At 65.5% G+C, this 12838-nt stretch overlaps 2 protein-coding genes across 4 annotated transcripts; one reads left to right on the top strand and one right to left on the bottom strand.

Annotated features, from left to right (window-relative positions):
* Window positions 1-120: 120 nt before the first annotated feature.
* Window positions 121-7268, bottom strand: ZNF142 (zinc finger protein 142). 2 transcript variants are annotated; one of them, XM_032190382.1, is made up of 7 exons: window positions 7153-7268; window positions 6722-6970; window positions 5673-6485; window positions 5313-5490; window positions 1628-4841; window positions 903-1008; window positions 121-682 (listed from the first exon to the last, which is right to left on the bottom strand). In XM_032190382.1, the coding sequence occupies exons 1-7, from the start codon at window positions 7250-7252 to the stop codon at window positions 192-194; spliced, it is 5151 nt and encodes a 1716-aa protein (XP_032046273.1). In that variant the 5' UTR covers window positions 7253-7268; the 3' UTR covers window positions 121-191. The 2 variants fall into 2 exon arrangements, with proteins under 2 accessions (XP_032046273.1, XP_032046274.1); XM_032190383.1 differs by having other exon boundaries at window positions 6722-6967.
* A 1506-nt stretch (window positions 7269-8774) lies between these two features.
* On the top strand, window positions 8775-11888 carry LOC116490779 (mitochondrial chaperone BCS1). 2 transcript variants are annotated; one of them, XM_032190274.1, is made up of 8 exons: window positions 8775-8795; window positions 9089-9464; window positions 9551-9690; window positions 9769-9963; window positions 10160-10223; window positions 10523-10692; window positions 10990-11107; window positions 11339-11888. In XM_032190274.1, exons 2-8 carry the CDS (start codon window positions 9145-9147, stop codon window positions 11589-11591), a joined length of 1260 nt encoding a protein of 419 aa, XP_032046165.1. In that variant the 5' UTR covers window positions 8775-8795; window positions 9089-9144; the 3' UTR covers window positions 11592-11888. The 2 variants fall into 2 exon arrangements, with proteins under 2 accessions (XP_032046165.1, XP_032046166.1); XM_032190275.1 differs by lacking the exon at window positions 8775-8795 and adding an exon at window positions 8808-8829.
* Window positions 11889-12838: the final 950 nt, after the last annotated feature.

Genomic DNA, 12838 nt, shown 5'->3' with positions numbered 1-12838 from the left:
ATCCTAGGCACAAGGAGGGGCTTCCAGCTGGAGCTGTCCCATAGCTCACACCCCCCCCACCCCAGCGCAGCCAGCAGGACCCCAACCAGCCCCGAGCAACAGCACTACAAGGAGCCGAGAGATCCCTTTTATACAGCCGTATCCTACACCCCATATACACAGATGCCTATACACACACCTCCACCTCCCCCTCACGCCAAGGCGCCCTCCTTCCCGGGGGGGCACCCCCCTTCCCGCTCCGTCTCGGGGCGCCCCGCGGCCGGGCCGTCCCTCTGCACGGCGTGGAGGTGGACGGTAGGGGTGCTGGGGTCCTTGCCCACCCCCTCGGCGGCCCCGCGCTCGGGGTGGTGCCGCTGGATGTGTTTGATGACCTGGAACTTCTGCTTGGCCTTGTAGGGGCAGTAGCGGCAGAAGAAGGGGTGCTGGTCGGTGTGGGTGAGGTAGTGGTGGCGCAGCCCGGCCGCCCAGCGGAAGGCCCGCCCGCAGGCGTTGCAGACGTAGGGCTTCTCCTCGCTGTGCTTCTTCAGGTGGGTCTTGAGGAGGAAGCGGGTCTTGAAGGCCTTGCCGCACTGCTCGCAGATGAAGGAGCGCGCCTCGCGGTGCCGCGTCTCCTGGTGCACCCGCAGCGCGTCCGCCCGGTTGGTGCGGTACTCGCACTCGTCGCAGCGGTACGGCTTCAGCCCTGCGGTGACAGCGGGCACAGGTGGGGACAACGCCTCCAGCCCAGCACCTCTGCGGGGCTCTCTGTCCCTCCCCACACCCCCTCCTTGGCTCTGGGGAGGCACAGCCTCCACAGCGCGTTGTCCCCAACCCTCCAGCACCCAGGGACGTGCTCTGCGGGGTGTCCCCACGCCCCCCATTCCTTGCCAGGAGTGCTGGCGGTGCCCCGTGGCCACACTCACCCGTGTGCTTCGTCATGTGGTACTTGAGCTGATTCACCCACTTGCACTTGTAGCCGCAGTCCGGGCAGAGGTATTTGCGCTCCTCCTTGTGGATCCGCATGTGGTACTGGGCAGAGGGGGAGGGACACGGGCACGGTCAGAGGGAGGCCGTGCCGCCTGTCCCGGGGGCATGCAGGGCTTGTTCTGTCCCAGCCCGTGGAGGGCACAGGCTTTTCTTCCTACGTTTGGCATTTAGGACTAAGTGCAGGTTTAGAAAGAGCCCGGCAGAGCAGAGTGCATCACGGCAGCCTTGCCCAGGAGGCCCTCGAGGGCTCTAGCACAGCCTGGCCATTAAAAAAGTCGATACTTCTTTTAGCAAAGACAGCCCATTTTCCTTCCATTACCCCACGCCCGGCTCCCTTGTTCTAGGAAAGGCCCTTTACTGCGTGGGAGGGTGATCATCCCCTACAAAGCTGAGCAGAAAGAGCATGCAGACACCGTCCCCTAGCGCCACGCTGCCCTGAACGGGCACCTCCTCCAGAAACGAAGGCTGCCCCGCGACGGGGGCACGGCCACAAGCACTCAGAGCTGCCAGCAGGGAGAGAAATGAACTCAGCCAGCTGCTCAAGTCTCGCTTTGCCACCCCCTTCGTTTCCAGCAGCGGGAAGCAGGGTGTAGGTCAGAACCCCATCCATCCTTCCCCGAACCTCCGGGTCTGCGCCCCCCAGCCCGAGCAGGGCGCTCACCTTGAGGCGCGAGGGGTCGGCGCAGGCGTACTTGCAGAGGTGGCACTTGTAGGGCTTCTCCCCGGTGTGGATGCGGATGTGCCAGGTGATCTTCTGCCGGTTCTTGGTGCTGTAGGCGCAGTCCGAGCACTTGTAGACGCGGGTGCCGCCGTGGCCCTTGACGTGCTGGTCGAAGACGAGCTGGTGACGGCAGGCGAAGTCGCAGAAGGGGCAGCGCAGGGGCTTGTCCTGGGGGGCGGCGGGCTCGTGGCTCTCCACGTAGTGCCGCACCAGCTGCTGCCGCTCCTTGGCGGCGAAGCTGCAGAGCTCGCAGCGGTGCCCAAAGTGCTGCCGCTTGTGCTCCTCCAGCGCCTCCCGGCTGGGGAAGCTCTCCTTGCAGGTGCCGCACTCCAGGTGCGGGTGCTGCTTCTGCAGGTGGCACTTGAGCGTGGCCTCGCTGTGGCACACGAAGCCGCACCGCGGGCAGCCGTAGGCCACCTTCTCCTCGTGCCGCCGCAGGACGTGCTGCTTGAGGGCCGTCTCGGAGCTGAAGCGGGCCTCGCAGCGGGCGCAGCCGAAGTTGAGCTCGCCGCGGTGGCAGCTGTTGACGTGGCGGGTGATGTCGTTCTGCAGGTAGCTGCCGTAGTCGCAGAGCGGGCAGAAGTGGGTGGGCGTCTTCTCGTGCACCCGCAGGCGGTGGATGCGCAGCTTGGAGTTGGTGCCGAAGGTCTGGCTGCAGCTGCCGCAGGCGATGCGCCCCACGCCGGTGTGCAGGGACTGGTGGGCCTCCAGGCGGTAGCGCCGGGTGGTGCTGAACTCGCAGAAGCGGCACTGGTGGGGCTTCACCCCCTCGTGCTTGATGCGCACGTGCTGCCGCAGGCAGCGGGCCTGCTTGCAGGTGAACTCGCACTGCCGGCACTGCAGCTGCGGCCGCTTGCCGTAGTGCTGGCGGTGCAGCCGGCGGTGCAGCCTCAAGGCTTTGGCCGCCTGGGAGGTGAAGGGGCAGGAGGCGCAGCGGAACTCGCCCAGCGCCACGCAGCCCCGCTGCTTGTGCGTCCTCATGGCCCGCTCCTGCTGGCAGGTGAAGGGGCAGCTGGGGCAGGACAGGCGCCTCCGCTTGGGCAGCGGGGTTTTTGGGGCGGCTGCGCCCGCTGGGGGCTCGCCGTTGAGCGAGTCTCCCCCCGGGATCGGGGTGTTTTGGGGTCCGTCCCGCTCGGGAGGCGCGAGGTGCTTCTCGGCACGGTGGCTCTTCAGGGCCCGCTGGGAGCGAAAGGCCTCGGGGCACTGCGAGCACCAGAACTGCTCCAGGCGCCGGCAGCCGTCCTCCACGTGGGAGGTGATGGTGGAGACGCGGGAGCAGACGAAGGAGCAGGCGTTGCAGCGCAGCTTGCCCCCCTCCAGCCGGTATTTCTCGGAGGGCTTCCCGGGCTGGGAGGGACAAGCGGCTCCGCTGGGCTCAGCCCCATCCCCTCGCTGCCAAAGCTCTTCTGGCACCTCCCTGCTGTCACCCGGGAGGGACTGCTCCGGGGAAGGACAGCCCGGAGCCTGCTCCCCAGCCGAGGGACCGTCCGGTGCCTGCGTTTCATCAGCCAGCACTCCTGCTGCCCAGGGAGGGTCAGGACGTCCTGACTCCTCCGTGCCCCCCCTGTCGCTCTCTGCTGTTCCTGTGCCATTGTCACCCAGCTGGTGCGAGCCAGTTGGCTCCTGAACTTGAGGCTTGGGGATCTTGTTCTTCTTCTTCAGGAGGACGGGGCACTTTTTGAGGAGGTGGGTGTTGAGCCCCCTTTGCTGCTTAAAGGTGGCGCCGCACTCGCAGCAGATGAGTGGGGCGCGGCGGCTCTGGCAGCTGGCTTTGGAGTGCAGGGACAGGGACTTCTCCCTCCGGGTTACGTAGGAGCATTTCTCACACCGAAAGATCTGGCTGCTCTCCGACTGCACCACCAGCATCTGCACCCTGCCCTCCAGCACCAGCGTCTCCGCCTGCTCCTTGTCCTGCTTCCGCAGCGCCTTCAGCACCGACTCCGAGCCGCTCCTGGCGTCGTCACTGGAAGCGGCCGCAGCGCCCGGGACGAGTGGGGGGCTCTGCTCAGGGGTCTTCAGCACGCTGAGCCAGGCCTCTGGCAACTCAGCTGGGCCGGTCTCTCTCAGCTCCGCGTCTGGAAGCAGCTTGCAGGGGGCTGAGGGAGCGCCCTGGAGGTGGCCCATGGCCTCCCTGATGGGGTTTTTGTCCTGGCTGGCACCCAGTGCTACGCTGTCCTCCTGCCTCACCTCCTCGTCCTCATGGATGTCTGCCACCTCTTCCTTGTAGCCCGGGATGTCTCCAAGTGCACCGTCGCTGTCCTCCAAGCCGAGGTGATCCCGGGAACCCAGCACCTGGTAGGCTGCAGGAGGCTCCCTGCAGCTCAGCATTTCCACACTCTGGGGCTGCGCTGTGCAGGCTCCTCCAGCCAGGTGCTCCAGGATGGGGTCAGAGGAGACGTTCAGCGTCTCTAGGTGCAACGTGCAGCTCTCTGCCTCTTCCCCCGCAGCAGCAAGCTCAGCTGAGCCCACAGCAGCACCACTCTGCATGCAGGCATCTCCCAGGGCGTCACCGGTGACTGGGCAGCTCTGCTCCCCCTGGCCCGTAGCTCTCTGCACCTTGCTGCTGTCCCCTGGCAGCGCCGTGTCCTGCCCGAGGAGGGGCACCACGAACACTTGCTGGTAGCCCTCATCCCCCTGGGGCTCCAGCTGGGCTGGCTTTGCCTTCGCCCACTGCTCCTTGCCAGAGAGAGGGGAACTGGAGTCCACACGCAGGGCAGCACCGAGCTCAGAGCCGAGCAGCGCCTCGGAGGAGGAGGAGATCTCCAGCTCCTTGCTGGCGTAGTTTTCCAGCCAGTCCTTGTCACCGGGCACGTAGCCGTGCACCTTGCGCTTGTGGAAGAAGAGGCTGGTGTTGCTGAAGGTGCAGTAAGAGCAGAGGGCGCAGCGGAACTCCTTCTGCTTGGTGTGCTTGCAGTTCTCGTGGTTGAGCAGCGCCTGCTTGTACTTGGTCTGGTAGGCGCAGTAGCGGCACTGGAAGCTGGGCACCTGGTAGTTCTGCGAGTGCTTGGCCTGCACGTGCTTCTGCAGCTCGTACTTGCGCTTGCAGGCGAAGCCGCACGCCTCGCAGACCAGGCTCTTGCCCTGGTGCCGCAGCTTGTGGCTGCTCAGCTGGTCGGCACGGTGGCAGCGGTACGAGCACTGGTTGCACTGGTACCTGTGGGGAGAGCAGAATCGGTCAGGAGGAGCAGGGAACCGTGATCCGGGCAGCTCTAACCACAAGCAGTTCCTCCCCGCTGCACTGCTGGTGCTCCACATCCCCAGCCCTTGGACAGGAGTCCCTGGGCACCCCAGCAAGCAGCTGGGTCAAAGCACAGCGAGGTGGCAACACAGGAGTAAAGCCACGTTTTTGGCAGAGCCCTGCACGAACCCAAGCTGCCCTTGGCCCACGAACACCAGCAGAGTGCGTGAGGCCGAGCTCAGAACTGCAGCAACGTGGTGGGGGTGCCGAGACACCAGAGCTTCACCTGCACAGCACCCACGAGCTCAGACCGCATTTACCACGGGCCACACAGAGCAGGCAGCAGCCACTGCCAGAAAGGGGGAGGCTGGCACCCGACGCAGCTCCCGGAGCAGAATTTGGGGAGCCCTCACGCTGCTGCCAGGCCGGGCAGCCCGGGGGCAGTACCGGAGATCTCCGGTGTGCTTGCGCATGTGGACGTTGAGGTAGTGCTTCCACTTGGTGACGTAGCCGCACTCGGTGCACATGAAGTTCTTGTCGTCGGAGTGGGTCAGCATGTGCTTGGACAGGTAGCTGACGTCGCGGCAGGTGAAGTCGCACAGCTCGCACTTGTGGGGCTTCTCTCCTGCGGGGGGACACGAGCAGACTGGGTGCCGTGGCAGGATGAGGCAGCATGGCGGGGAAAATCAGCTCAGGAGGTTGGGGTAACGACAAGGATGGGGATGGAAGCCCAGAAACCCTCACCAAGCACCTCCCCAACCTCCACCCCGACCTGCCGGCTCGGCTTGGGGCGCGGCAGACACCCACCCGTGTGCAGCAGCATGTGGCGGATGAGCACGCGCTTGTGTGCGGTGGCGAAGGCGCACTGGGCGCACTTGTGGACCTTCTCGTTGGCGTGCATCTTGCCCACGTGGTCGTGGAACTCCACGGGGTTGAAGGTGGCGTAGGGACAGAAGGCGCAGCGCAGCTGCTCGCTGCCCGGGTGCCCCTGCTTCTTGTGCTTGCGGAAGAGGTGCTTGTTGGAGCAGATGAAGTCGCACTGCTGGCAGTGGAAGGCGTAGTGGGTTTTGCGGTGAGCCTCCATGGCCTCGGCCGTGCCGAAGAGCAGCGAGCAGGCGTGGTGCCGGCACTCCACCGCCTTGACGCCGTGGGCCTCCTTCAGGTGGCGGACAAACTCCCTGCGGTCCTCGGCGAGGTAGTCGCAGCCCCCCTGGAAGCAGCTCAGCCTCTTGGGCTCGGCTTTGTGGCTCTTCAGGTGCTCCTTCAGGGCCTGGCTGAGGCGGAACTTCTCCTGGCAGACCGGGCAGGAGTAGACGTCGGAGTAGAAGTTGGAGCTGTCCTCGTGCATGCTGGCCATGTGGCGGTTGAGGGCGTTCCTCTCCACCGAGCTGTAGTGGCAGAGCGGGCAGCGGTGAGCCTTCTGGCCCGCCTCGCGCAGCAGGTGGATCTTCAGCTTGCTCTTGCTGGTGAAGAACTTGCGGCAGTTGGGGCACTGCAGGCTGGGGTCGGGGAAGTGCAGGTGGAGGTGCTCCACCAGGTGAGTCCGCTTCTTGAAGCACCGCTTGCACTCGGGGCACATGTGGGTCTTGTAGAGGGGCTCGCAGCCCTCCGCCACGTCCCCTGCGAGCAAGGGGAGGGAGAGGATGAGCACAGGCAGGTTTTTCCCTCCTGACCCCGCCAGGCTGGGCTGAATCGTGCAGAAGACGAGGACCCGGAGGGGCTGTCCCCACCCTGAGCCACCATCAGGGTTGGGGTGGCCCAGCACAGCCTAAATCAGAGCCAGGCAGCCCCCACCTAGACAAAAACCCCGCTCCTTCATAACCAAAAGGCCCCGGCAGCTCCCAGCACGCTCCTACCTTTGAAACGCTGCGCCTGGGGCCCCTTGGCTTCCTCAGGAGCCTCCTTCCCATGCTGCTTGTCCTCGCCCTCGCCGGGGCTCTCCCCGTTCTCCCCCAGGGACTCATCCCCGCCGCTGTCCGAGTCTTCTCCAGCCTCCAGCTCCTCCGCATCCTCCTCCGCAGTGCCTGAAGGTTTTGCTGTCCCGCTTCCTTCCTCTGCGTCTCCCCAGCCGGGCTGGCGACTCTCCGCCACCTCCTGCCCTCCTGCTTCGGGGGAGAAAAACCGAGACGGCCACGCTGCAGCAGGAGGCAGCCGCCAGCCAGGGTCGCCCCCAGAGCGAGCCGTACCTGGGGGCAGCACGCGGGGGTGTTGCAGGGGGGCACCGCAGCCCCCCCCACACTTTTTTCCTCCCATCTCCACCCCCCAGCGCCCTCCCCGTGCCCGGTACCGGCGGCGTTGGGCGCGTTGCTCAGCGTCACGTTGCCAGCCACAGCCTGGATGAAGATTTCCACCTCGCCTCCATCACCAGGAGCCCCTTCCCCGGGCATCGACGCCTCGGCCAGCAGCATCTCCCGGCTGGAAGCCGGTGGGGGAGCCCCCTCCGGGTCACTGCCGGCTGTGGGGGGGCTCCCCGTGGCCCCCGCTGCCTGTCCCGGGGTGGGCAGGAGCAGCTCGGGGCAGGGGGCATCCAGCTCCTCGCCCGCAGCCCCAGGGGTGGGCGTTTTTTTGGTGCTCATGGCCCCTCAGCTGCTGCTGGCACCAGGCTGGGGGGGCTCCGGAGCTGGAAAAAGGAACAGGACAATAAGGGGAGGGGGCGGCTCTGTGAGGGGCCCGCACCCGGCCCCAAAAGCCTGGGAGCACCCAGCGGGGGCTCGGCCCCAGCCCCCATCCCGTGCCCCAATCCCATGCCCCCCAGTACATCTCGGTGTCCCCCAGTACCTCCCAGTGCCCTCCCAATATCCCAGTGTCCCCCAGTACATCCCAGTGTCCCCCAGTATGTCCCAGTAGCTCCCGTTCCCCCGCAATACCCCAGTGCCCCCCAGTACGTCCCAGGATCCACCAGTTCCACCAGTACATCCCAGTGCTTCCCAGTACATCCCAGAGTCCCACAGTTCTCCCCCAATGCCCCAGTGCCCCCAGTACATCCCAGTGCCCCCCAGTTCCACCCAGTATATCCCAGTGCCCCTCAACACCCCAGTACCCCCTGTTGCTCACCAACACCCCAGTGCCCCCCAGTACATTCCAGTGCCCCCCAGTACCCTTCCAATATCTCAGTGTCCCCCAGTATTCCCCATTACATCCCAGCGCCCCCCAGTACCCCCCAGTACATCCCAGTGCCCCCCAACACCCCAGTACCCCTTGTTCCTCCCCAACACCCCAGTGTCCCCCAGTACACCCCAGTGCCCCCCAGTACCCTCCCAGTATCCCAGTATCCCCCAGTACATCCCAGTGCCCCCCAGTATCCCCCCAACACCTCAGTGCCCCCCAGTACCCTCCCAGTATCCCAGTATCCCCCAGTACCTCCCAGTGCTCCCCAGTTCCCCCCAGTGCCCTCCAGCTCTCCCCTAGCACCCCAGTGCTCCCCAGTTCCCCCCAGTTCCCTCCCAGTGCTCCCAGTTCCCCCAGTACCTCCTAGTGCCCTCCAGCTCTCCCCCAACGTCCCAGTGCCCCCCAGTTCCCCCCAGTTCCCTCCCAGTGCCCCCCAGTTCCCCCAGTACCTCCCAGTGCCCTCCAGCTCTCCCCCAACACCCCAGTGCCCCCCAGTTCCCTCCCAGTGCTCCCAGTTCCCCCAGTACCTCCCAGCGCCCTCCAGCTCTCCCCCAACGTCCCAGTCCCCCCCAGTCTCCCCCAGTTCCCTCCCAGTGCTCCCAGTTCCCCCCCCCCAGCGCCACCTGCGGGCCCGGCCGGCCTCATCTCTATGGTCTCGCCCCGCGGCCTAGAGCGCCGCCCTTTGTTGCGCGGCCGGCGGGGCCGCTCTACCCCCCCACCACCGCCCGGCTCCGCTCTATGGTGCGCTCCGCGAGCCGGCCGGAAGCGGCGGCACCGGAAGTTGGAGGGGGTGAGGGGGGAACCATAGAGAGCGGCGCGAGGGTGAGGGGCGGCGGCGGGGCGGCGCTTCAGGGGGGTAAATTTGGGGATAAATTGGAATAAATTGGGATAATGGCGGCGGCGGGTGGGTTATAAGGGATTTAGGAGAAGCGGGGTGAGAATTGAGGGGCTGAGGGGGCGGCGGGTGCGCCCTGGGGGCCTCCCCCCGCCTGGGGCCTGCTCCGAGCCCCCAGGCCTGGGGGCGCCTCACGGGGACGGGCCCGGGGCTGCCCCCCCCCCCCTCCCTGCTGCCCCCTCCCCACCTCGCTGCTTCCCTTCTATTTCTGCCCGCACAGGTCTGCTCGCAAGCCGCCGGGGCGATGCTGCGGGAGGCAGGCCCCTAGCCCCCGCCATGCCGTTCTCCGACTTCGTCGTGGCCCTCAAGGACAACCCCTACTTCGGGGCCGGCTTCGGGCTGGTGGGGGTGGGCACGGCCCTGGCCCTGGCGAGGAAAGGGGCTCAGTTCGGCCTGGTGGCCTTCAGGCGTCATTATATGATCACGCTGGAGGTGCCCAGCAAGGATAAGAGCTACCACTGGCTGCTGAACTGGATCTCGCACCACGCCAAGCACACGCAGCACCTGAGCGTGGAGACTTCGTACCTGCAGCACGAGAGCGGGCGCGTCAGCACCAAGTTTGACTTCGTCCCCAGCCCCGGGAACCATTTCATCTGGTAAGGGGAAGCGAGGGCAGAGGGAAAGGCAGGCTGGGGACTCGCCATTGTGGGCTCTGTCCCCCAGCCCCGTCCTCTTGCCCCAGGTATCGGAGGAAGTGGATTCGCATCGAGCGCAGCCGGGAGAAGCAGATGATCGACCTGCACACGGGAACCCCCTGGGAGTCTGTCACCTTCACGGCGCTGGGCACCGACCGGGAGATCTTCTTCAACATCCTGCAGGAAGGTCTGTAGGAGGCTTCGCGGAGGCGCTTCACGAGGGAGCCAGCTCCCTGCCAGCTCTGCCCTCTGCCTCTCTCCGCAGCCCGGGAGCTGGCTCTGCAGCAGCAGGAGGGGAGGACGATCATGTACACGGCCGTGGGGGCGGAGTGGCGGCAGTTCGGCTTCCCCCGCCGCCGCCGGCCCCTCAGCTCCGTGGTGCTGGAGGAAGGCGTGTCGGAGAGGCTGGTGCAGGACGTGAAGGAGTTCATTGACAACCCCAAGTGGTACAGCGAGAGAGGCAAGGCTCCCTTAGTGCCCGCTGCGGCTTCTTACTCTCTGCAGGCACGGCTGGGAGCTGCGAAGCCCCTTGGGACAGCTGCAGAGAGCCCTGCTGCTTCGTGCACCCCCTGTGTGTGCTCCGCCCGGCCCCGTGGCTCTGAGGGAGAGGGCTCGGAGCAACCCAGCAGGTTCCTAAAAGGCTCCTGTCTCCCTAGGGATCCCGTACCGAAGGGGCTACCTGCTGTACGGCCCTCCGGGCTGCGGGAAGAGCAGCTTCATGTGAGTATCACCGGCTGGGCAACAGCAGCCTCTGCCTGCTGCCTCCTCTGAGGTGCAGCAGCCTCTGGAGGGAGGGTTGGGTGGGCTGGGGGTTGAAATGCAGCGGGACAGGAGCAGGTTTTGCCTCCTACATTGTGCCAGGAGTGAGCATTCACCCTGCTGCAGGTCAGGTGCTGTATCTGCTCCCCGTTGGGGAGGAAGCCAGCGGGCAGGGAGCGCCCGTTCCGCAGCCTGCCCTGCCTCCCCCTGCTCCGGGCGCTCTCGCTGTGATTCAGCGCCTCGTTTTGTGTCCCTCCCAGCACAGCCCTGGCCGGGGAGCTGCAGTACAGCATCTGCCTGCTCAGCCTCAGCGACCGCAGCCTCTCCGACGACCGCCTCAACCACCTGCTGAGCGTGGCGCCGCAGCAGAGCATCATCCTCCTGGAGGACGTGGACGCTGCCTTCGTCAGCCGGGACCTCGCTGCTGAGAGTGAGCGGCGGCCCTGTCCCCGGGGCAAACAGCGGGGGGAGATCGGCCCCAACAGGGGCTGGGGTGGCGCAGCCTGAGCTGGAGCTCACCCCCTTTTGGCTAGGTTGAGCAAAAGGAGCACTGGGTGTGTTATTCTGGGCAAAGACACTTGTCCTGCCCAGCGTGAGGAAGCAGGCGGCCTTCCCCCATCCTCCTTTTGGGTTCAGAGGGTCTGTGGGAGGGAGGGAGGGAGCAGGGAGCTCGGTTTCAGCCCCACGTTGTGCAAGTGGGTGTTAGCTCAGCCCTCTCTGTCCCCAGACCCCACCATGTACCAAGGCATGGGGCGCCTGACCTTCAGCGGCCTCCTCAACGCCCTGGATGGCGTGGCCTCCACGGAGGCCAGGATCGTCTTCATGACCACCAACTACGTGGACAGGTCAGAGCTGCCCCCCTGGGAGGGGGGACGCGGGTAAAACCATCCTTCTGGCAGCCTTTTTTTGCTGACCCAGCGGGAAAACTGGGTTCTTTTGGGTCCGTTTCACTCCTCAGACCCCAGGGACAAAGCTGCTCCCCGTATTTATGGCGCTGCGGGGCCCGGGACCGTGCGGGTTCCTCGTGCGGAGCCCCTGGGGTCTGGTTGCTGAGGCAGCCCCGTGTTTCTCGGCAGGTTGGACCCAGCCCTGGTGCGGCCGGGCCGCGTGGACCTGAAGCAGTACGTGGGGCACTGCTCCCCCCGGCAGCTCGCCCGCATGTTCCTGCGTTTCTACCCCCAGCAGCCCCCCGCCGCGGCCGAGCGCTTCGCCCAGCGGGCGCTGGGGGTGTGCGAGCAGCTGAGCGCCGCGCAGGTGCAGGGCCACTTCATGCTCTACAAGGAGGACCCCGAGGGAGCCGTCGAGAACGTGGGCTCCATGCTGCTGTGAGCCCTGCCGCAAGGACCAGATCCTCGTGGGGACGCCTCTGCCTCGGTGTTTTATTAACACGGAGCTGCCCCAGGGCGGGTTTGGGTGCTACCCCGCTCGCCTCCCTCGTGCTGGGGCTGTGCGGGGCTGCTGGAGGTGGAGCCGGGACACATCCACCCCACAAAGGGGGTGAGAGCCCTCAGGGGAACGTCCCCGGGGCAGGACACGGAGGTGATGTGCTGCTGGACAGAGCTGCTGCTCTCTGACGGGACAGCAGCTCCCGGAGCTGTGAATATTCTCAGTGAAACGTACAACACAGCTCCTGGCTCTCCCGTCCCTTCTGTGCGCGTGCTGCTGAGGGTCAGCTTTGTCCCTTTGCCTGGTGCTGGCCCCGACCCCGAGAGCACAGGCAGCACCACGTCACTCTGCTTGCTTTTAATGGGGTTAGTGCCACAGCCCCGCGCGCTGCCTTTCTGCCAGGTGAGCCCCACAACAGCCCCGTAAGGTAGGGCCCAGTGAGGAGCCTCGATGCAGGCTCCACTCTTCCCCCGTCCCAAATAACCCCCCGAAAAACCCACTGCTGGCTGCTGCTCGCAGCTGGCTCAGACCCACAGCACCCCAAAATCCCTTGGCTGGGTTCCAGGAGTTCCTCCCATCCTTCCCAGCACAGCCTCGGCAGCTTCTAACTGCAGCCACCGAGGCTTTTTCTGAATTTTTATTCAACTCAAATCAATTTCCACACACTGGTGCAAAATTTCCTCTGCTCCAGGCTAACAGCAGCGAGTCAGAAACGTGAGAGCCCTTCCTCAGGGCCTGCTCCCAGGAGCAAAACTCCCCTCTGCCAAGCCCCACGGGACAGCGTGAGGGTGCAGGAGACCTCAAACAGCTTGCTATGGTTGAGTTCCCGTGCTCCGAACACGCCTCGAGGGCTTTCTGACTGAGGAGAGGGAAAATCTGACTCGCTGGAGGAAGCCCAGGAGCTTCAGTGAGAGCTCTGCGAGGGGCAGGGACCTCACAGCACCAGCAGCAAATTCAGTTTACACCTTTTCACCCAAATGCAGACAGGCCCCTCACCCAAAAACTGGCTAAATCGAGAACTGAACAAGTGCTGAAGAGAAATTAGGGCATTCTCCAGGGAGTGTTCAGTGCTTGTCCCCTCCAGGGCTGGTTTTCAGCTCCCTGAGCCCAGGACAAGCAGCAGAGGCTCAGGCCAGAGCAAAGGATGCCTGTCAAAGCATGAGAGTGCTGGAAAATCTAAGCAAGGGTCT

Source organism: Aythya fuligula, chromosome 6, assembly GCF_009819795.1.
Source record: "Aythya fuligula isolate bAytFul2 chromosome 6, bAytFul2.pri, whole genome shotgun sequence".
In the NCBI taxonomy this organism is placed as follows: Eukaryota; Metazoa; Chordata; class Aves; order Anseriformes; family Anatidae; genus Aythya; species Aythya fuligula.
The sequence above is the reverse complement of the archived record's forward strand: the minus strand, read 5'-3'. Positions and strand labels throughout refer to the sequence as shown.

Coding starts and splice junctions, on each gene's coding strand:
- LOC116490779 (XM_032190274.1), top strand. CDS start 9,145: ATGCCGTTCTCCGACTTCGTCGTGGCCCTCAAGGACAACCCCTACTTC. Junction 9,691..9,768: donor CTTCAACATCCTGCAGGAAG/GTCTGTAGGAGG, acceptor CTCTCTCCGCAG/CCCGGGAGCTGGCTCTGCAG. Junction 9,964..10,159: donor CAAGTGGTACAGCGAGAGAG/GCAAGGCTCCCT, acceptor CTGTCTCCCTAG/GGATCCCGTACCGAAGGGGC.
- ZNF142 (XM_032190382.1), bottom strand. CDS start 7,252: ATGCCCGGGGAAGGGGCTCCTGGTGATGGAGGCGAGGTGGAAATCTTC. Junction 6,486..6,721: donor CCAGGCGCAGCGTTTCAAAG/GTAGGAGCGTGC, acceptor CCTTGCTCGCAG/GGGACGTGGCGGAGGGCTGC. Junction 4,842..5,312: donor AAGCACACCGGAGATCTCCG/GTACTGCCCCCG, acceptor CTCTCCCCACAG/GTACCAGTGCAACCAGTGCT.